Source organism: Octodon degus, unplaced genomic scaffold (assembly GCF_000260255.1).
Source record: "Octodon degus isolate 3935 unplaced genomic scaffold, OctDeg1.0 scaffold00010, whole genome shotgun sequence".
Taxonomy (NCBI): domain Eukaryota; kingdom Metazoa; phylum Chordata; class Mammalia; order Rodentia; family Octodontidae; genus Octodon; species Octodon degus.
Window position 1 is genome coordinate 20,229,378 of NW_004524586.1, and position 23,784 is coordinate 20,253,161.

General features: G+C 45.5%; 1 protein-coding gene across 2 annotated transcripts in view; it reads left to right on the forward strand.

Moving 5' to 3' along the window:
• Cpxm2 (carboxypeptidase X, M14 family member 2) overlaps positions 1-23,784 on the forward strand; it is a 192,408-nt gene that overhangs the window by 161,159 nt on the left and 7,465 nt on the right. For both annotated transcript variants that reach the window (XM_023709023.1, XM_004625594.3), the window contains 5 exons: positions 5,575-5,698; positions 7,485-7,681; positions 8,899-9,078; positions 14,231-14,528; positions 20,087-20,226. In XM_023709023.1, the coding sequence (XP_023564791.1) occupies positions 5,575-5,698; positions 7,485-7,681; positions 8,899-9,078; positions 14,231-14,528; positions 20,087-20,226 (939 nt within the window). The remainder of the gene's footprint in view (positions 1-5,574; positions 5,699-7,484; positions 7,682-8,898; positions 9,079-14,230; positions 14,529-20,086; positions 20,227-23,784) is intronic.

Consider the following 23,784-nt stretch of genomic DNA (forward strand, 5'->3'; position numbering starts at 1 on the left):
TATATATTCCTGCTTCCTTCACTTGGGATAATAAGGGTAGTAAGTTTCTCAAGGTCCATAATATGTGATTGATTTATGCATATATTGTAAGTCATTGCAGGGATGATGGATGGGAGGGGAAGCCCTTTGTATGACTGCCCGTAGCTGGGAAGGGCTCTGGTTGTAGGCAGGAACGGGGTTGTTCAGGGTGTGTGGCCAGCCTTTGGGAGGCAGCAACAGAAGGAAGGGGCTTCAGGACAAACAGAAAAGATGTGCAGGTAGGTTGCAGTGGTATGTATCTGAAACAGCTGGCAGACTGCTGGGAAAGGAGGCTCGTCCTGAGCCTGAATCTGTGAAATTATGGTCATGAACTGTTGTTTCTTTGCTGTATGGAGAGATTAGTGAGTAATCCCAGGACCTCCAGAGCCCAGAGAGTAAGTGAGGAGCTGTTTCTGAGGCCAATGGCAAGCCCCAAGTGGCCTGGTGAAGGAAGCTGAGGAGAGAAGGGGATCTGGTGTGCTCCTTTGAGGGAATGAGGAACATTTTTCAAAAAGGAAAGAAGTGGATTTGAAAAAAAGGTTTCGCTTGCCTTTGGCTTGGGGCACAGTGTTGTCCTTTCCAAATGCTCAAGAAATACTGATTGATTGGCTCTGCGGCAGCATGATGCAGGCAGACAGTGAAGTAAGGAGACGTGGGTTGTAAGGCAGCTGGCAAGTGATAGTGATTTTCAGGGCAGCTGAGGGTGCCCAGGGACGTAAGCCTGCTGGGACAGCAGTACAGCCTGCCACTCACTCCATGCTCAACCCAACCTGGGTGGGGGGCTGAGTGTGAGGACAGGAAGTAAGGGCACAACAGAGTGTAGCAAGGTCCTCTTGCTGAGTTTCCCTTTCTCCTCTCTCCCTCTGAGATTCCTTTGCCATTGGGCCAAGGAAGAAAGAGGACAGAGGACAACTGATTTCTCTTTTGCCACCTTTTTTAAAGAGACATTTTCACTCACTGGACACACATTTCTGTATCAACACCAGACACAAAAGTCTGATAAATCTTCCAGAAACCCTCTGTGATGAAGAACCACCCCTTTTCATTTTTCCACTCAAGTTCTAGTCTGTGTGTATTTTGGTAACAAAATACCAGGGATGGTGTCATTTATATACAATAGAAGGTTATTTCTCATAATTCTGGAGCTTGAAAGTCCAAGGTCAAGGTGTCAGCATGTTCCGTATCTGGTAGGGGTGACTGTCTCCTTTGAAGATGGCACCTTGTTGTGTCTTGATATAACAGAAAAATGGCAGGACAGAGGGCTCAGCTAATTCCCTTGAGTTCCTTTAACACTAATTCCATCGATATGGGCAGAACCCTTGTGATTCATCATCTCCTGGAGGCCCCACCCCTCCACACTATGGCTCAGAGCCGGTGGATGCTTAGGGGGCTGTTCCCCACTCAGACCCTGGGTCTTCATTTCTACCCAAAGTTCTTTGAACTTAAAAGACTCATATGCATTCGATCAGAAGGTAGTAACATCCTTGCTCTGAATTTATCAGTTCGCGTTGGATCGTTCACATTGCCCCGGCTGTCTTCCAAATGGTAATTGGGGTGCTGATGTGTCATCTGCGGAGTGGAGGCCCCAGAGTTCCTCAGCTTTTTTCCTGCTCTGCAACTCTTAGATGTCTCATAACTTTTAATGAATATGTCAAAAGTAGAAACTATGCCATAACAAATGTCAGCATGTGTATAAATTTTCCATTCTTTATGAATAATTTCCTTCTGATATATCGCTGAGAAGTGGATTACTAGAAAAGAGGCTTGTTATTCCCTTTCTTTTGTTAGAGGAGGGAAACAACAGAGCCTAAAATACAGTAGCTGACAGTATGGCAAAATGTATTGTATTGGCAGAGTTGAAGAAATGGGTCTTGCAAACCCTGGGGCTCTCTAAGGCACCGGCCCTCCATATTTTGTCATATTGTCTTTCTAGGAATACTTGTTAGACTCTTTTCTTTAATCACCCTTTTCTCTATTATATCAATTGTAAGGACTAAATTTTGTCCAGGTAGAGTTGAGCTTTGGCGAGCTACAAGGTATTGCAATATTGGCTGGGGAGATGGGTCAGTGGAATAAGCGCTTCCCTGGCAAGCGCAAGGGACTGAGTTCAATTCCTGGTTCTGCCAAAAAAAAAAAAAAAAAAAAAAAAAAGGTATCACAATATCAAAGGTTTATTTTGGACCTGAAGAGCCAATTGTCTGACCCTTGTTGGGAGCTCATGCTGTAAGCCGTGATGAAAATTCTCCCTTGTTCTCTCTCTGTAACGATCAAGACTGTATTTCCTGTACATTCAGAGCTCCATATTCAGCAAGGAATGAAATTGGACTGTTTTTAAGAGTAAGCAATCACATTGTCTTATAAGAAGAGGCTCCAGGCCAGTAGAGGAATTTGTTTCTAGTGATATCTCTGACTGCTCTGCTGGGAAGGCCGGGGGGATTGCCATCCATATCTTTCATGGTGCTAATGACCATTGGAAAAATGCTTCCTGGCAATCAGAGTGCTACTGTGCAGAGAGAATTGTAAAGGACTTTTCTGAAGAAGATTCTTTAAATGTCCATGTTCTCATGAGGGAAAGATGTGTTTGATACCATCATATAATGGCATGCAATTATTTAACAGCCAGCCCTGCATCTATGGAGGGAAAGTGGGGGTGATGTGAAAGTACTCTGATGGGGTAGAGTATAAGGAGGTGGCCTTGGTGCCTGTGGTCCAAGAGTCTCCTCATACCTCCTGCATTCTGAGAGAAGACATGGTCTTCCAGCATCAAGCACATGATATCTAGGACTTACAGCATGGTGCTCTTGAAGCTAATGGAAAGGGGGACGAGGAGCACCAAAGGACAGCCAGGCCTGAGCTGAAACCTTGTGTTGGGTGCTTTGTTGTTGGTGGCCCTTGTGACTGCAGAACTAGTCATTGATCTGAACACAAGACAGATCATTTGCTAATCAGGATCTGCTGAGATTAGTGCTGGGTGCTGAGAATGATCATGCCCTTTCAGGTACTAGTATGCATGGTGCATCCAAGAATATTGTGTGTGTGTGTGTGTGTGTGTGTGTGTGTGTGGTATTGGGACCAGTTTGCAGGGTGGTCCCAGTGCATATAAGACAAAATGGACAGTGAGATGTGCCAGCTCTCATTGCTTCACTGCACCTTCATGGGCAGACAGGGTGGCAGGAAGAGCCCTGAGGACTCAACGGTGGGCGTCTGTGTACTGGCGAGGTAACTCAGCAAGTCATCCAGTGTGTCTCTGAACTTCAGTCTCTGTGTTTGTAGACTGGGGACATCACTTCTGCCTTCTCTGCTTGCTAGCCGGTCATGATGGTAAGACTCAACAGAGAGTAGAGAAACATTCATACTGCGCTTGTTATTAGTGACATGTCAGTTATGTCATTTATTCATTTGTGGCACTGACTGGTCACGATCCCAGTCACCCCTTTGGACTATTTAGCCCCTCTCAGGATGGGCGAAGATACTGCCTCTTTATTGCAGGTCATCTCTCCCAGTAGGTGGGTATCTGGTCAACTGTCTCACAAACAAACATCTTTAGTAATCAGTTTTCTGTCACCTACATATTGTAACACAGGTGAGTTACTGTAAAGTAAAGCATATTTTTTGAGTCTATAACTGAGAGAATTAGACCCTGAATTTCTGACCACGCTTGTCACTTCTCATAGATGTGTCGTAAAAGCCAAGCCGTAGCCTTGAGAAATCTTCCCACCTCTTTACAGCTGCTCCTTAAACCCGCTTTGCCTGGTTATTACAAAATGCTGTGTTATGAAAAGTAAACGAAGCATCCAGTGTTACAACTACACTGTATCATAAATTCTGCATAATACCAATTTTCCAGCTGTAATAGATTTTAACCCACCATAAATTTGCAACAGATTTGTTTATTTACAGTTTACAAGGACATTTTATGGATAATTTGGCTGATCAGAATCTTTTTAGAAGATGATTCAAGCACACACAGGCCTATGCCATCCCGCTGGAGATGAGGCCTTTCCTCTGTTCCCACTCAGGGACACCAGCTCATCCCGACATGGGCAGAGCCCTCCCTAATGAGTACCTCCCCTTCCACATCGTTGCCTGGGGTATGTGTTCTCTCTGATCCTGCAGCACCTGAGCATCCCTCCCTTTACAGTGTCAGTGTGAAGTGGTTCCATGAAGACTCACTCTTCACTACACATTGGGGCCTTCATTAAATGCTGAGCAAGGAGCAGGCCCCCCAGTAGACACTGAATGAATGCCTAATGTCCTTTGAATCAGGTCGTCTTGCACTTGGGGGTTGCTAAAATGTTTAACCCAACAAATCAAGCTACTTAAGAGCTAATGCACAGGTACTTGCTCAGTGATTGGAGACAAGGCAAACTCTGGGGAGAATGTGTCCTCCGCCCTGAAGGTTGGCTTGTTCTCTTGGAGCTAGCAGAGCCCTTGCTGCCTTCACTGGCAGCTCTTGTCATTTTTCCTGATCAAAGCTGTCAGTCTGACTAGCTGACTGTAAAAGCCAAGTCCAGAAAGCAGCTCGTAGGTCCAGTGTTTCACTTCTGTGCTGCATCCTGCTTTGCCCGCTGTTTCACCCATGATGCCTGTTACCATGGCCACCATGTGTTGCCCTACTCAGCAACCATGAAGTGGGTCATCACGTGCCCCCCACCTGCAGCTACACTGTCTGCTTGAGGAGGGCAGGTGTGGTGTTCCTCTCTTCAGCCCCCTTACTATCAGCCTCTGTAGCTCAGGAGAGTATGGAAAATTGACATTGAAGAAATATTTATTTGAGCAACTGATATCCAAAGATATTTATTAAGAAAGCAGGAAAGTACAATGAAATAACCACTACCAAGGGAGGTGACAGCCACAGCCAGGGAGGTGATAACTGTAGCCAGGGAGAAAATAACCACAACCAGGACAGGAAACCACAACCAGGAAAGAAAACATAGTCTGTTTGGACTGTCATAACAAAAGTATCATGAACAAAGTGACCTCTAAACAACAGAGATGTGTTGCGTGTGGTTCTGGAGGCCATAAGTCCTAGATCGAGGCCCTGGTGGTTTTGGTATCTGGTAAGGGTTCCCGCTGTAGTTTGTGGATGGAGGGGGTCTCACTGTGTCCTCAGGTGGTGGGAGGAGCAAACAAGATCCCTGGGGCTTCTTTTATAAAGATTCCATTCCCAATTATAAGGCTCTGCCCAGTAACCTAAACCCCTTCTAATGGATCCACCACTTAATACTAGTGCACTGGTGATTAGGTTTAGCATGTAGATTGGGGGAACACAATGATTTGTAGGTAATAGCTACAAGCAAAGGGCACTGAGAATGCAGGGCTGGGTGCAGGCAACAGCCAGGACTTTCTCCTTAGAGGCGATGCCACAGGCAGGCATTGGCAGAGAGGGCGGACACAACCTCAGGGCAGGGCCAGAGGAGGGCATTCTCGGTGGAGGGCAACAGCTGAGAGATAGGGTTAAAAGGTGACCTTTGGGGTCCATGGAGGGAGTAAGAAGTGGCTGTCCTTTTGGAAGCTCTGTGAAGTTACTTCCAACATTTCCTTTGCTTTTTTCAGCTGATGAAGATTGTGAATGAAATGTGCCCCAATATCACCAGGATTTACAACATTGGCAAAAGCCATCAGGGCTTGAAGCTGTATGCTGTGGAGATTTCAGACAACCCTGGAGAGCATGAAGTCGGTAAGGAGGGCCTCTCCCTCACAAAGCTGAGCAGTGGCTTTCCCCAGGTGTGAGGTGACTCATGAAGCAGGGCCTGAGCTAGCCCTCAAACAACCACCTCAAGTAGACAGATTCTGCAGACAGACAGGTCTGGGAGCTATGAACCTTTCAGCTTATGACAAGAGCTGCTGGGGTATTTAAGCTAGAAATACTTTTCTTTTCTCCAAAGGAACCATATTTGATGCTGTATTCTTTGCCTCTGAGACCACTCATAAAAGCCATAGAAGACAGTAGCTAGGGATAGCAAGACAGAATCTACTTCCAGGAAGACTTTCTGGACTGTGATCATGGATGGCGGTTCCCTTGAATTTATTCATTTTTTAAAATATCAACCCTATCTCTATGTCCTGTTTTCAGCCACTTCCTCTTCAATGCCTCCTAATCTGACCTCCAACAGGCTGGATGCTCTCTCTGTTTTTTGTTACTTTGTAAATATGAGAGCTCTTCTGAAATCCACTGAAATTAGGTAAAGATTTCTCTGATCCACTCAACTTTAGCATTTCTCCATATCTCAAGTGTTCCCTCAGGAGTCTCTTTCAAGGCGCAAAGGCCTTCCCTTTGGATACAGTCACCTCTCCTCATGAGCAGCAACCTGGACCAAGAGGGGAGAAGAGGTGTGAGCCCATGCCCAGCACATGGTGCCCCTATCTGGGTCTGTTCAGTTGCTATGACAAAATGTCTGAAACTGGTTCATTTATAAATAACAGAAATTTATTTCTCATCATTTTGGATGTTGAAAAGTGAAAGGTCAAGGTACCAGCAGATCCAGTGCCTGCTAAGGGCCAGTTTCTCTCATGGTAGAAAGTAAAAGGGCAAGAAGCCTTGGATAGTACCGTTGAGCCTTTCTTTAAGGGTAGGAATCCTCAGGTACCTCCCAAAGGCCCCACCTCTTGATACTGTGATGGTGCCTCCATTCCAGCATTCAAATTTTGGAGGGACGCATGCATTGCATGAAACCATAGTGCCCCTCACAGTTCAGAAGCTGAGCTTTGAGTGGGGAGACACTCAGCCCTTTTTACCAAAGTGTTCCCCAGCTGACCAGCCTGTAGAGTATTGTGGAGTGTTGTCTACTTGCATTCATTTATCTTTGTGTTCTTGTGAGAGTTTGTAGGATGTTCCTTTAAGCAAAACAGCTGCAGGTCTGGGGCTGCACCTTGGTGGCAAAGTGCTTGCCTAGCATGTTCAAGGCCTTGAGTTGTTCTATCCTCATTAGAAGAGAAAAAGAGGGAGAGAGAAGGGGGTGGGGAGAGAGAGAGACAGAGAGACACAGAGAAAGAGAGAGACAGACAGACAGAGACAGAGACACAGGGACAGACAGACAGAGACAGAGACAGAGACAGAGACAGAGACAGAGACAGAGGCAGAGGCAGAGACACAGAAAGGGAGACAGGGAGAGATAGAGACACAGAGAGACAGAAACAGAGAGAGACAGACAGACAAACAGACAGACAGACAGACAGACAGACAGACAGACAGAGGGAGAGAGAGGTAGGAAGGGAGAGACACACACACAAATACCTAAATACTGTGTTACTTTATTATTATTAAATAATGGGCATGATGACCCTGTGGCTAATTTCATTTAAGGTTTTTATGTTCCTTTCCTTACATACCTGACTAGTTGCCTTGACAAAATTTTGGGGCAATTTGAAAGAATACCTGGTGCATAACGCTAAGTCATCCTGAGGCTGTGACTGACACCCTGTAGTCCCAAGCCAGCTGTGCTGCCCTCCCTGTTTCTGTCCAGGGGAGCCTGAGTTTCACTACATTGCTGGAGCTCATGGCAACGAGGTACTTGGCCGTGAGCTGCTGCTGCTGCTGCTGCAGTTCCTATGCCAGGAGTACTTGGCCCGGAACATGCGCATCGTCTGGCTGGTGGAGGAGACCCGGATCCACATCCTGCCCTCCCTGAACCCTGACGGATATGAGAAGGCCTATGAGGGGGTAAGGGCACCTGTGCTCACCCAGCACAACAGCAAGGCTTCAGCCAGTGTGTGCAGCTCTGAGGTCCTGGGGTCCCACCTTCTGAGCCTGCTTTTCCAAGGTCTCTCTGCTGAGCTGGGGAAACCTTGCAGTTTATGAAGGATGCAGTGCAGAAATTGCGGCTTATGGTGACCCTGAGATGGAGACCTGCCCACTGACTGGAAAGAGTAAGCATGAACCACAACACCGTCATCTATGCAGTGACAGTAGTAGATGACAGCAACACCGTGTGCTGGTGGAGCGCTAAGGTGTGTGCTAACCTTGGTCGCTACCTTTTTTGGAGATGCCACTGGAGATTGAACCCAGGGAAGTCTGAGCTACCTCTATAGAACTTTTCTATTTTTATTTTTTGATAACGAATCTTGAATGCTTCCCAGTGGGCTTAAACGTGATTCTCCTGCTCAGATTTCTGAATAACTAGGATTACTGTAGGTGTATGTCACCATGTCTCACTGGTTATGACCATTATTGCTCTCATCCATTGTTGAAGGATAGCTGTGTTTATTATTCCAAGATATTATTTATATTTCCTGTTGTAATTAGGAGACAGGTTTTGTGTAGGTCATGGGTATGTATAAAATCTGCATATATATAATTATGTAGTGAAGATAGTATTATGTCATGTTGTGTACCCATCCTGGTATCTTCCCATATCTATGAGTAAAATGGACAACTTTATTAAAACAAAGGCAATTGTCAAATGAAAGCCTTGAGACACAGAAGTGCATTTATGTTTACTGGTGCAGGTGGTTAGAGATATACAATGCTAAAGAGCCAGGACCATGGCCAGGATGGGGGGAAGGCACTGTGCTGCATCAGTACTGTATTGTGGCTGCAGTGGTGAGGTCTTAGGTTGCTCACCGCTCAGAAATTCCACTGAGCAGCATAGGAAAAAGGAGGCAAGAGGTGGTAGAAGGGTTTCAATGCCTCTGAGCTCCATGTCCAGCAGTAGCTTTCTGGGTGCACTCTTGGGAGTGATTTGCCTGGGTTACCAGTTCACCCACCAGATAAATTAGTAACAAGGTCTTCAGCATTCTCCTATGGATGGCATTTTTGGGTCAATGGGTGTCTGGAGGCTTACAGACACAATCCGATGGAGACAGACATAGACACGTCTCATGTGGTAGGGAGTTTGTTTTTCTGAAGTCTGGTTCTTCAGCCTCTGAATCACGTCTCAGGGCTCAGAGCTGGGAGGATGGTCTCTAGGACGCTGGACCCACGATGGAATCGACATCAACAACAACTTTCCTGACTTAAACACACTCCTCTGGGAGGCAGAGGATCGGCAGAATGTGCCCAGGAAGGTTCCCAATCATTACATTGCCATCCCGGAATGGTTTCTGTCTGAAAATGCCACGGTGAGTAAAAACACCCCCATCTGCAGAATATGCGAGGCCAAGACCCCCTGTGGTGTTTGCAGAAGCTATGACATTTAAGAACTGGATGAAGCCATTTGTTTTCTTTCTTGTTTTCTCCTAAAGTAAGGAAGCATGTTAGGCAATAACCACCTTTGAAATTGGTATTTAGAGGAGATTCTTTGTAGGAATCATTAATTATTTCTTTACAACCTCACACTGTGCTTCAAAACAAAACAAACTTCTCAGAAGTCCATGTGTTTGTTAGACTCACTGTTTCCCTCGTTCTTGTCAGTTCTCCTTCCATGAAAGGATCCTCTGCCTTTACCAGCTGCTTGTAGATCTCATTTTTGTTCAAATAAATCCCAGAGAATATACTGCATATTGTGCTTTTTTGGAAACATACATGAAGTTGGGTGAAAAATGCTTCCTCAAAGTTCCTTAGCTCTCATTTCACAAAGAATACAATGTAGAAGAAGCAATTTTCATGAAATGGCCCATGCCTATGACTGCCTCTCCCTCTTCCTTTTGCTTGTACATGACTTTTCACACGATTACACTAACAGGTATATACGTTAGTGTTAGGTCCAACTCCAGCAACAGAAAATCACAGTGATGCTTACTAAGATAGAAGGTCACTCGGTTTTTCATATAACAGGGCTCTGAAGACAGAGGCCCAAGCTTGTAATCAGGGTTTGCAAGGGAAATAATATAATACAGGATGTATAATTTATAGGATTATTTTATAATAGTCACCCTAAGAGTCAAGTTCAAAAGAGTGCAAGAAATCTGTCCTCACATGAAAGACCCAAAGAATCCAGCTGAGGGCCCGGGTCCCACAGCAATGTCCTACGTGAGTCCAGCTGAAGATGGAGAGTCCATAAAATGCACCCCCAAGTCCAGCTGAAGACTGAGAGCCCATAAAATGCCACCCCCCTAAGCCCAGCTGGAGGCTGAGAGCCCAAGGTAATGCTTAATTCAAGCCTGTTTCGTGGATCTGCCCCGCAAAAGCCCAAATTCCAGTGGTGGAAGCTAGAAAATCTATGCCAGCAGGATGGAGGATCTGTGCTACATGGGCTGAGGGATCTTTACTGGAGCTAGGAAGTGATGGTGAAAGTAAGAAGCAGAAAAGAAAAAGTAAGAAGCAGAGCTCCTCCAAAAAGCATCACAGCCACCCTCAGCAACAGTTCAGTCTCAAACTCCTCTGATGATGAAAACAGCTCAGTTCATATTAGAAAAGCCAGCACAAGTGTCTTCTGTTCCCCTGGACACTGAACAGTATACCACCTTCCCCTCCAGAGTTAGGAAGTGATGCTCAAAGCAAGGACCAGAGCTCCCCCAGAGAGAACTGTAGCCATCCTCAGTGATGTCAGGGTTCTGAGCTCCCTTGATGATGACAGCAGCCGAGTTCATCAGGAAAACCAGCATGATAAGATCCTCGGAGAACCAACAAAAAAACCAACAGCTCCCAACAACCCTAGGTCTCACTGAGACAGCCATGGTCCTCGGGGGCCTGCCCCTTAACTCAGCTCTTTAAGTGCCTGCTTCAACAAAGCAGTCAGGCTCAGGTTGCTGTGGTTCAATTCCCAGAACTCAAGCCAGCCAAATCTGCCCTGAAGGCATTAGGAGAAAAAAAAAATCCTTCTGCCATTTTTGGACTGGAGAGATGGCTCAGTAGAATAAGCGCTTGCCTGGCAAGTGCAAGGACCTGAGTTCAATCCCTGGTTCTGCCTAAATAAATAAAGTGAAAGCATTTTAAAAAATGAAATAAAATAAAGTTTTATACTTATATCTGGTAATCTGAACAATTAATTTGAAGATAACAATATGCAACATAACAACCATTGTTGAATTCTTACCATTTTGTTGGGTGAAACTGTATATTATTTCTAATATTTTTTTACTATTTTTATTCTCCTTAAAAAAATAAAGAATTATTTTTATGCAAGAAAAAAGACTGGACATGGTGGCGCACGCCTGCAATGCCAGCTCTTGGGAGGCTGTAAATAGGTGGATCACTACGCATCCCATCTAGTAGTGAGGCCCTGAACACCTTGTAGACCCTCCCCTAAAATACAAAAATAAATAAATAAATAGCAAAAAAAAACAAAAAAAAAAAACAACCCCAAATTAATGAAACAATACAGAAGAAAAAAGGAAGTAATTTGTCTGCAGGAAGAAGTATTGGATAAAACTTGTCACAGTAAATTCTCAGTGAAACTTTAGGATATAGATGATTCGTTTTCAGAGCAAAAAAGAGTGTATGTTAAATAAGATGCCCACAGCATTAATCATACCACAAAAGATTAATAAATTGAAGTGCATCCAAAGCAGAAAGTCTACTCATCAAAAGATTTTATAAACTATAACGGCAAATGATCAGCTGGAAGAAGTTATTTGCAAATTATGTAACTGGGGATTTGAACTTTTAAAAATATGCAAAGACTAACAATAAGATAAATGTAAACAACTCATTAGAAAATTGGGCAGAAGATACGTAGAGGCAGTTCACGGAGGAGGAAGCATATGGCTGATAAGCACAAAAAGGATTCCACAGCACTAGCACGGAGGAAACAGAGCTGAAGGAACATTGGATATCCATCAGTTGGCAAAATTAGGAAGTCTGACAGTATCCAAGTGTCAGACAGGATGAAGACAATGGGTTCTTTACTCACTGAGGTGCGTGAAAATTAGTGCACAGACTTGGGAAAGAATTTGATTACTCTGTAAAATAGGCATATTTATATCCTTTGGGAATACACACAAATTTCACATGGATTTTTCAGCACACGTATACCATGAGACAGTGTGAGAAAGCCCACCCCACACTAGTCATCATAGCATATGAGTGAACATTACTGAAGCTTAGCATTATGAGCCTAGATAAGTGAAATCTTCGTGTTGAAATGAAAAAAATATCTTCAATCAACATCGAGGATTAAAGGGCCAGCCAAATAGCTCAGTGGATTAAAGCGCCTGCAAGTAGGCGCAGGGCTGTGGTCCCATCCTCAGGTCTGCTCTGCCGGTCCTGCCCCCCTACCCCGGGATGCGCTGAGCTGGAAATTGAGACTGGGCAGTGGCGCGCGCCTGTAATCCCAGCTCTTGGGAGGCTGTACACAGGTGGATCACTATGAGTCTGATCTAGTAGTGAGACTCTGAATACCCTGTAGACCCTTCCCTAAAATTAAAAAAAAAAAAAATCAAGGATTAATCTTAAGAATTCATAGCTTCAATTAACATCAAAGATCAATCTTTGAAACATAAAATAAGTGGGAAAAAGAAGACAACCAGAATAGTTGTCCCTTTCTTTTTTCCTGTTACATCTGAAGCAAGTAAAGCCAAGCAGTGTAGTTTTAGATATTCACATGTGCGTAAGACAAAAGAGGGTGAATGTGGATTGTGTGGCTAGGATGCGGGGACCTCCTCTGCAGAGCAGGCGGAGTGTGAAAGGACGGAGTCAGAGCAGCTGCCGGGGTTCAGGTCTAGGGCGGGTGATAGGCTTGTAGCCCAGGCCGTTATTGAGGCTATGGGAGGAGCTGGGTTCCATGATTAAACCATTGTAGCTGGTTTTATTCATAAAACAAGAATGAAGCTTAATGAATCCCAGCAAATGCATTGCATCCCAAATTAGCCTTTATAATGTGCAGTTAGATGATTTCCAGTATTTGCTTCTCCATTATCAATTTTATCTTCCTAGAAATTTCTGGTAGATATTTGATTTACCAATCAGGTCAGTATTTGACCACAACAGATTTTCCAAGTTTAGCTTTTAATTTTATCAGCTTCCTTTGTTTTCTTAACTTTTTTTGTGGAAAAAATGTCAATACACAGAATTAGGGAAAGCTCTAGAGGAGCCACATGTTCCCTGCATCAGCTTTGACAATTACCAATTCATGCGTCACCTGCACCTTCTCCCACATTCTCTTCTTCCCCTTCTTAGTAAAGCAAGCTCCAGGCAGCAGGTCTTTTCATTTATAAATATTTCAGCAAGTATTTCTAAAAAGTAAGGACTCACTTAGGCCGTAAGATATCACCATTATATCAAAATAAGTTTTTCTTAGTATTATAACAATCCAATTAATGATAAATGATTACACTAGTTAAACTAAATAATAATAAGATGATAACAGGCCATAAGATTATTACTATCATATAAAAATATTTTTTCTTCATATTATGAAATAGCTGGCAAGTGTTAACACTTCCTGGTATTGATCAGTGAATCTTTTCTCTCTCTTCTCTGTCTGCCCATCTCATCCTCTATTTCTCTTTCCCTCTTTTCTCTTTCCTCTTTACCGCTCAGTTTGTTTAAAGCAACATTCAAATAAATCCCATTTGTTGACTGTCTTAAGTCAGTGTAAGTCTCCTTTAAGCTACGGGCTCTGCCCTTTCCGCTTTCTGCCCTTTTCCTCTTGTAATTTCTTCATGGTGATGTATCCTTGCTTGTCTAGATTCTCTGTCACATGCTGTACTCTCTGGGGGCAGGTGATGGCATTTCTGTGATGTCATGTACACGCTGCTCTGTTTCCTGTATGGCAGTGACACTAAACTAGACTAGCTAGACAAGGCAGTGGCAAACTGCAGTCCGGGCCAAACCCACTTACGCCTGTTGTTATCCATGGCACGCTTTTGGGCTTTGCACATGGTGCTTTGCTATAAGCCATGCTGTGTAGCCATGATGGGGAATACATGATGCACAAAGCCTAAAATATTTACTATCCCAGTCTTCTGGGAAGCACCTGCCAATCCCTGGGCTGCAGCTGGGTCAGATTCAGGAAAGATACCCTTAGGTGTGTGCTCTTCCACTTGGAGGCATGCTACATTCGATACTGTCCCTCTCTTGTGCTATACATAGCTGTGAAGGAACATGCCGGTCTCATAAATTTACTGGCATCATGGGATGCTACTTTAGCATTGCTTCTTTGCTTCTTTGGCATTAACTGGACTATCCTACCATAGAAACCAGGCACTTCTCTGGTTCTGTTGTTTTTAATCTATTATTTCCACAAAGCCATTTTTCCCAGGGTAGATTTTAAAATTCTAACATTTCTTAGATCATTCCCTAAAATTACTGCTTTTTACACATATGCCCCTGCGTTGAAAGTGAGGGTGGCAAAGCACTTTCTTATTTCGTTTGTTGGTTTCATGTTCATAGGTGGCCATGGAGACCAGAGCTGTCATAGCCTGGATGGAGAAGATCCCCTTTGTGCTGGGTGGCAACCTTCAAGGGGGCGAGCTGGTGGTGGCGTACCCCTATGACATGGTGCGCTCCCAGTGGAAGACCCAGGAGCACAGCCCCACGCCCGATGACCATGTGTTCCGCTGGCTGGCGTATTCGTACGCCTCTACGCACCGCCTCATGACAGATGCCAGGCGGAGGGTGTGCCACACAGAGGACTTCCAGAAGGAGGAGGGCACTGTCAACGGGGCTTCCTGGCACACCGTTGCTGGAAGTAAGTCTCAGATCAGCTCTGCCTGGCCTCACAGGGAGTAAGGAACACAGACTGCTGGCCCAGCAGGAACCCCACAGGTGCCCCCTACTCTGTCGCCATATTCTCAGTTACATTGCAGATAGGACCCACCTCAGTTAAGCAATTAACCAGGCACAGGCCCTTTACAGATTCTCCTTTGTTCTTCACCAGTCTTTGAGGTGGGGGTGGCTTACTCCTCGTGTTATAAACGGAATTGCTGGGCTGCGGAGATTGGTTGGGATTTGCTCAAACAGGAAGAGGGAAGAGATGAGATCTCTTTGGTCAAAATTTTATCCACCAAGCTATTCAATTTTATAAGACCAGAGATGGTATGGTGGTGGACTTTCAACTGGAGAGAAAACCCAGAGAAAGGGCCAAGTATGTGAGTGCTGGTGCTGAGGATTTAGGCCGAGTGCTAGGATGGCAGCCATCCATGCTGTGGACCTACAAGGGGTGAGGTGCCCATCCCCAGCTCAGGTGTGATGTGGCTGAGCAGGACATATGTTCTGAGAGCCCCTCCTGAGGTAAAGATGCTTTTGTGTGCATCTTCTGTGCCCCAGAGGTCAGCAGGCCACAGTGTGTGTGGACTGTGGAACATGAGGTGTTGCTTCTGGGACCCACCCAGGGCTGGACAGCCTTGGAGCACAGATTGAGAATTGCCTCACAGAGGCCAGAGGACCTCATGGTCCACATGTGAGGATTAGCATGTAGTTCCCTGTCTCAGGCTATTCCTAGGCCAGGACTCCGAAGGCAGGAGGCATAAGATGGTGCATTACCTTTGTACTGACTGGACTGCAAGATCCCTGTGTAATGTGCATATATATATATATATTTTTTTTTTCTTCTGGAGAATTTGTTAAGCCAATGATGAATATGAAAAATATTCTATGTCAGATAGTCCTGGTTTCAAATCACTGGCTTCATACCACTTAGATGTGTGGGAACTTCTGCAGGTCACCATACCCCGCTATACTTTTTCCTTAGGAAACTGGGCACCATGATAATGATCATAATGACAACAAGGCGGGTAATGACGATGGTGTTGTCTCTCCAGGATGCTGTGAGGGTTGTGTAGGTGACAGATGTGGAAGCCTGTAGTGTCTGGCTTATCAGGGACACCCTGTTAGCGTAAGTCCTCCTGCCCTCCCCTTTCTGTCTTTCAGGGCATGCTCACCTCTTTTGTGGACCTATTTGTACTCTCTGTTTCACTATAACAATTAGCCTTAAGATTATTTAACGTGGCTAGAACTTCAGCCTCCTCACACTTCGCATGTATATTTCTACCCTTGGAAAAGAAAAACACCAGAAATATTTGTTCTCATGATCATGTAAAAACACCCATTGAAAGCTTACCATGTGTTCTTGGTTGCAGACCAAATGGAGACAACTTTTTCATCACCATCATGATTTTGCTGTATACAAAATAAAAAATAAATGCAGATCTCTATCAAGAAAATTTCATAATGGCAGAAAGCATTTTTAATTTTCAAAATCTACCTACAAAAATCTGTAAGTAGGCTGGCCAAACAGCTCAGCAGATTAAAGTGCCTGCAAACAGGTGCAGGGGTTGGGGGTTTGATCCCCAGGCCTGCCATGACAGCCCTGCCCCTGGGGCATGCTGAGGCAGCAACTGAGACTGACTGTGGTGGTGTATGCCTATAATGCCAGCTCTTGGGAGGCTGTAAACAGGAGGATCACTACAAGTCCGATCTAGTAGTGAGACCCCGAACACTCTGTAGACCGTGCCCTAAAATACAAAAGAAAAAAAGAACCTGTAAGCAAAATATGTTTATTTTTGTGGTTGCTGTGGTCACATTGGGTCTGGACACAGCCAGATCTGCTGGCATCCAGTCCAGCGTCACATTAGGGAAAGTTGGATTTCACACAGTTGTATGCAGCATTTGACATTTATTCTCTATCAATCATGCTTTCCATTGCAACAGGGACTTGGTGGAAGAGCCGTGCGGTGGCTCAAGCCATCGTAATCATTCTTTTTTCTGGAAGTGTTTTGGAGTCACAGATTCATTTCTTTGTAGAGTAATATAATGCAATTTCTAATTCTCCCCTCCACATCTTGTGTTCAGCTCTTTCTCATTCTTGGTGTGCTGTACACAGTGGTTAATGGTGAGGGGCATAGTGGAGAGAAAGGTTCAGTAAATTTCAAAGTGCACATCACTGGTACTTCATGCATTTTAAGTCCAACGTGATGTCAAGCTGTTGCTCAGCTGTGGTCTACAGCCTGCCTCCATAATAAGGCAAGTGTTGGGGAGATCTATACACAGAGGCTAAGAAATGTGTAGTGCCGACTTCCCTATAGAAGATGCCAAGGAGGGGAGTCCAGGTAAAGAGAGAACAGAAGGGATGCCTTTCCCCATCCACCACTGAAGGCTTATCAGAATGCCCAGGATGTGTCTCAGCTTGGTGTCTACAGCATAACAGGCAGGAAGCAGATGCAGCCACTCTGCAGTGTGTGCTTAGCACATTTATATTGGTACTAGCAAGACCTAAGAGGGTGGGAAGAATGAGATACAGAGAAATGTCCAACACTCCTCGGAGTCAAGGCCTGTTCTAGCAACTGGAGCTGTTTCCTGTTAGCTCCAAACGCCACTGGATTCCACACTGTGAAGTGTTTGAGTTTTGTTTTATTTTTGCAGCATGAGGATTGAGTCCCAAGCCTTTACAAGACCTTTATCCTCAGCCCTCTTTGTTTATTTTTTAAGACAGGGTCTTCCTAAATTGCTAAATTGCTTAGGCTGGACTCTTAACTCCTGACCCCTCTATCTCAGCCTCCCAGAGTGTTGGGATTATAGGTGTATGCCAGTACACTCAGCCAACATGCTGCAGGGTGGCTGGATGGATTGGCCTGGTGTCACCAGATCAGGCCCTTGTCATGGATTTCCCATGAACTTGACATTCACACTAACCTACTTCCTCTAATCCACTGCTCTTCCTTTTCCTCGTTTTGTTACAACAGACCAGAAGTCCAGGATTCCCTAGAGGGAGTGGCTGGAAGTTGGATTCTGGCAATGTGATGACTGATCTTGATTGTCACCTTGATTGGACTGAGACATACTTAAGAAATTAGTAAAGCATACTTCTGGGTTTCTTTGTGAATATTTTCACCAACAGTCAAGTTGTAAAAACTCTAATTTCAATAGTGGATCAACCCATTAAGGAGTTAATCAGGTGGCATTTTTGGAGGTGACAGAAATAGGCAGTGATTCCATTTGAAAGGAATAGGTCACAGGGATGTGACCTGGGGACTCTCTGGCCCTTGACCCATTTTTCTCTGGCTCGTTCCCTTCTTGGGCTTCTGGCTCTTGTCACTGAACAGTTTGCCCCACCATGTTCTTCCGCCATGATGTTCTGCTTTACCTCAGGCCTCCAGCACTGTGACCAGCCAGCCATGCACTGAAACCTCTGAAACTATCAGCCCAAGGAAATCTCTACTCTTTTATATTACAAAAGGTGTTTTGTCACAGCCAGGGCAAGCTGCCTGACACAGGTAGAGAGTGGCCATGTGTCTGGTGCCATGAGGCTCTGACCTTGGTGGTTAGGCAGTGGGGCGATGAGCAGTTACTCTTGATATCCCAAAACCTGACTGCAAAACTGACATTTCTCCTGAGCCTCACAGGAGAGAGGGGAAAGGAGAACTGTGTCTAAGGTCTGTGCGAGTGAAGTGCTGGAGAAGCTGGTGCTTTTCTCAGTGCACGCGGAGAGCTCTGTGCACCCAACTGCACCTTTGTGGCTGTACCTTGGGGAGCTCACTAGAGGAGCTTTTCCTAGATGATCCCCCCCCCCACCACACACACACAGAGTATGGTTGGTTCACCTGTTGAGAAGCAACCATGTTGGAAAGGGGCGGGGTGTAGCTTAGTGGTCGAGAGTATACTTTGTGCTTAGCATAGGTGAAGCCCTGGATTTGATACCTAGAACCCAATAGAAAGAAAATGTTCAGAAGAAAGCAATGAGGACATCATGCTGTGTGACACTCCTTCATTTCACAAATATCAGGTAATTTTAGTGGCTTGAATGATGGTCTACCCTAAAATATGTTGGCTTCATAGGCTGTTGAAACTGTGACTGTTACCTTATTGGAAAGGTGGTCTTTGAGCACATATTTATGATAACGGCCTCAAGATGGGTTGTCTGGGTTATCTAGAAGGTCCCCAAAGTCAGTGGGAAGTGTCTCTGTAGGTGACAAGAGAGAAGTTAAACAGAGACCAGAGAGGCAGTTATTGAGGAAAGCTGCCATAAGCCAAGGAATACTTGGGTCACCAGAAATGGAGGAGCCAGGAGGGCTTAGTCAGCTTTTTGTCACTGTGACAAAATACCTGATATAAAAAGCTATAAAGAAGTTTATTTTAGCTAATGGCTTCCGAGAGCCTTGGTCCATGGACACTTGGCCCCATTGCTCGTGGTGGGCAGAAATGTCATGGCCAAATGGTGTGGAAGGGAAAGATTGCTCACCTGATGGTAGCAGGAGGCCAAAAGACCAAAGAGCCTAAGAGGGAGGGGCCCGGGACCCAATGTCACCCCAAGGCCACGGCCCCACGATGAAGTCCCCCAAGAAGGATCTGCCTCCTGTTTCTGTACCATTGAATAGTGATCTTGTGAGTGAGTTCAGAAGCTGCTGCTGCAGTCCCCTCTCTAGGTCTCATCTCTGAATGCTGCTCTTCAGAAGGGACATGGGGGGACACTTCATACTTAAAGATCTTGAGTGAGCACAGGAACCTCGATTTCAGACTTCTGCCTTCTAAAGTTATGAGGCAAGAAACATTTTGGCTAAGTTATGTGGTGGAGATTTATAACGCAGGCCTGCAAAGCTCCTCCAGGGCTTCACCTCAGGCTGTGGAGAGCCTGTCTGTTCTGTGGCCCTGCAGGCCCCTGTAGCTGAGCCCTGTTTGGAGACAAGAGCAAGACTTGTCATCCGGCCTGGGCTCAATCCCTGACTCTGGCCATTTCTGGATGCACAATCCTGGAACCCACTCTTGCCATTCACAGCCTCGGTTGTTTAGTGATCCATAGACATGTGCTCTTCTACCTCTGCTGGGACCCATGGGAAGGTCCAGTGACCTACAGGGTACTGGGTGCCGAGGACAGGCCCTGACACACCGAAGGCACTGTAATAGTGAGCTGTTCATATTACTTAGAATGAGAAATTACTATGATCTGTAGCTGCACTCAGCATGACCATAGAGAGAAATTTAATTAAATACTAAAAATGTCTATAGTATTAATTGGTGATAGTTTTATTCCATACAAGGTATGTTAAGTGATGCTTAATAAAATAAACATCTAAAACACTTAGTGCATTTGTCAAAGATGCCCTTGGATGGGGCTGTCCTGACCTCAGTGGTCCCCACTGGTCCTCCAGGTCTGGCACATTTGCCCTCCTATGAATGTCGGCCTGTAGTGCATATGTCATGCCTCTCTGTTTACATCAAGTCACTGAGTGGCCTTGAACATTCTTGCTCCCCTGCCCACACCACATGGCACTTGGAGCATCGTTCAGTCAAAGTGTCTGGTTGGCTCGACAGGCCTCAATGACTTCAGCTATCTCCACACGAACTGCTTCGAGCTGTCCATCTACGTCGGCTGTGATAAATACCCTCATGAGAGCCAGCTGCCCGAGGAGTGGGAGAACAACCGGGAGTCTCTGATTGTGTTCATGGAGCAGGTAAGGCGGGTGTGTGACTGTGATGTGGCAGGGACTGGCTAGTGAACAGGGCCTTGGATTTGACCAAGAGTGTGGGGTGGAACTGGCACTTCAGGCCTCGGCCGTTGTCCCTAGCCAGGCCTGTTGCCACAAGGAATCCTGGCTTTTTTGCACTGCTGAGATCCAACCCCAGTGGGCTTGTTTCCACTGACTCAGGGCCAGTGAGATGGCGCAGGAGCCGTGGGTGCTGGTCTGTGGGGCTGGGGGTGGGTGACACTGAGTACCATGCCCAGGCCCCTCACTTCAGTCTGCTTTTACCACAAGAACATATAAGGCATGATTCGAAACTCTGGAAGAATCTTTAAATTTCTTTTTGAAAGACTTTCTTTTATAATAATGAAAGACACATTGCCGTTCCCTCCCTCTAAATGCTCCTTCTCGCGTGGAAGGCCTTTCTCCCACTGTTCCTGCCAGCTGTTGAAGCAGTTCTGTGTGTTTTCTCGCACCGATATCTGAGGTTATACTGTTGTGGCTGCCTCAGCGCCTTGAATCAGCTCCAGACATTCATCTTTCATAGGTACTTTGACTTCGGGGCAGAAGCAGAGTTGGATGGTCCTGCAATCAGTGAATAAGGCAGATGCGGCCACACAATAGCGTTTTTATTCTGCAGAGGTTGTAATCAATATTTGCACAATGAGGAGAGGTTAAAAAACAATGTTTAAATTTTAAAAGTGTATTAGAGTAAAATACACATTGCTATAAATCCCCCTCAAAGTTCACGTCCTTGTTTCTAACACACGCGTTATGCCTTGTGTTTAGATGCCCCCCCCCCAAACCTTATGTGGTCACATGTGGGGCTTTTCAGAGTTGACTGGATCTAGGATGTGTGGTGCTCTGATAAAGGATTTGGTGCTGGGGTTGATTCATGGTGCAATGAAAGGATTAAAGTTGTCCCACCATGGTGTGAGGGCTGCCCACCCTAAGGGGAGGTTACCTGGATATAAGGGACAGAAAGAGGGTCATTACTTCTTATCACTTTCATGCTGCCTGCTGCCTTCTGCCTGCCCTGCTTTGCCATGGACTCTTTCTCCTCTGCTATGATCCTCTGCCATGTCACCCTGCCTTGGACCCAGCCAACTCAGAACTGAAGCCTCTACAAACTATGAGCCAAATACCCCTTTCCTCTTTTAACTTTACGTGTCTAGTATTTTTGTCTCAGCAATGAGAAAAGTAACTAAGACAACACATATCTGCTCATTCTTTTTTTCTCCTCTTCCTCCTCCTCCTCCTCCTCCTCCTCCTTCTCCTCCTCCTCCTCTTCCTCCTCCTTCTCTCCCTTCCCTTTTGTTTTAGACAGGCTCTTGCTGTGCAGTTCAGGCTGGCATTGGACTTAAGATGTTACCCAGGCTGGCCTCAAACTCACAGCAACCTTCTTGCCTTAGCCTTCCAAGTGCTGGCATTACAGGCATGCACCGCCTCACCCAGCTTAGTTTCGAATCACCCCCTATACCTCAAATGGAGGGCCTACCAGCAGACATTCATCTTTCATAGTTCTGGAGGCTGGAAGCCAAGGTCAAGGTGCTTCAAGGCTGGCTCCCTCTCCACTGTTTGCTGCCTCTTCATGTGGCCGTGCTTCTGCACATAAGTATACATGTTGCATGTCCAGATTTTGGGAAGCAGGGCAGGGTGTCCTGAGAAATGAACGCATATCCTTCACACTGAGCTACATTCTAAGCCCCATTCTTTTTAATTTTTAAAAGTTTGAGTTAGAGACTTGTGAAGTTGTCCCAGCTAGGCTCAAACTTACAATCTTCCTGCCTCAGCCCCCTAGGATGTGGTGATTACAGTTTGGTGCCACCATGCCTGGCTCAGATCTCAGCTCTGATGCATTAAAATCCATCCTAATGGCTTTATTTTAACATCACTACTGTTTAAGTGTCCTGCCTCCAAATACAGTCACATTCTGAGTTATTAAGATTAAGGCTTCGGGTCCGATGTTAGAGGTTCCAGATGCAGCCCATCAATGCCTTGAGCCATCAGAGTCACTATTGTGTGCAGTGGTAGCAACCTGCCTGGAAGCAGCTTTGCCAAGTGCTGTGGGGCCTGGCTGCCTCCTGGTGAGGCCATGCGGTCTTCCTCAGTGACCCCAGACAGCTCTCCTGCCTCCTGTTCTCAAGCTTATGCCCGTCTTGTAGCACTGAGGTAGCTGGTTCTAGTTTAATGGAAAAACTAACTGAGTAGTGTCCAAGACCCACTAAGGAAGGAACAGAGTAACTGGAAAGCAGAAAGAGGAACAAAATGAATGGTGATCTTCAGGGCTCCTGTCATTTTTAAATATTACTCATATGGCTCTAGGTATAACCACCTCTGGAGAAGAAAGAAGGTCTTGAGTGGCACACAGAGGTCAGAAGAAGCAGGTGGCCATGGCTTGGGTGCCAGTCATTCAATACTGTGTAAAGGTAGCAAAAGTTGACACCTGAATCTAGCAACTGAGCGTGTCCTGTTAGGACTTTAAGGGTCTTAGCACAGCCTCTGTGAGCTTCTGCAGTACAGAAGAGTTGGGTCTGAATCTTCCTTCTTGGAAAACTATGAAAACACCTGTGTCAACCCTGACATTTAGGAGGAATGGTTCCTCTTTGCATATATGGAAAGAACAAAGGTCTTGTCTATAGCAACCTGCTCCTCCTGAAGTAATGACCTGATTTAGCCAAAGTGCCTCCCACAAATAAAATGCCCAGGGATAGACACATATAAAGAAGTCACAGGAAATAACAGTGTATTGTCTAGGATTGTCAAGTCATCCTACATGTGGAGACAATGAGGCATGAAGTTCAGAGCTGATTGTCATTTGACATAACAGAGTTGTTATTTTTATTTCTTTTTAATTTGAATGACTTTATTGAGATATACTTCGTGTACCATAAAATTCACCCTTTACAAGTGCACAGTGCTTGGCATATTTGTGTAATTTTACTATGCTCACTACGATCCAACTTTAGAATGTTCTCGTCTCCCCAGCAGGACCATATCTGTTAGTGGTAGCTCTTCATCCCAAGCCCTTACCTAGCCCTCTGCAAGACCTGATTAGGCAACCTTAGGCAAGCGCAGGGACCATAGTTCGATCCCCGGCAGCACATGCCAAGCCAACCCACCCCCGGAGCGGGCTGAGCCAGCCAGAGGCTGGGTGTAGTGGCACATGCCTGTAATCTCAGTGCTGGGGAGGCTGAAAGCGGGAGGATCACCATGAGTCCAAGCTGCATAGTGAGACCTTATAACAACCAAATACATTTTTAAAAAAATTAAGGTACATTTGAGTTAGTACATTTGAGTTGTGTTTTTACGAACAACTTCAAATCCTAATTTTTTTTTTAAACCTTTGGAATATTTCAATTCCAATGGGAACTTTCTGATGTGTGGACCCCTGAAAAGAACATAGTAGTTTGCACACAAATTTCATGAAAAGCCTGGTGAGTCTTCTGGGCTCTGTGTAGCACTGTGAGCATTCCTAGTGGGGAAAGAGCTAGCTCTAGGTCTGTCCCTCGCTTCCTCAGGCTGGCCCTGCCCAGAGCTGGTCTGTGA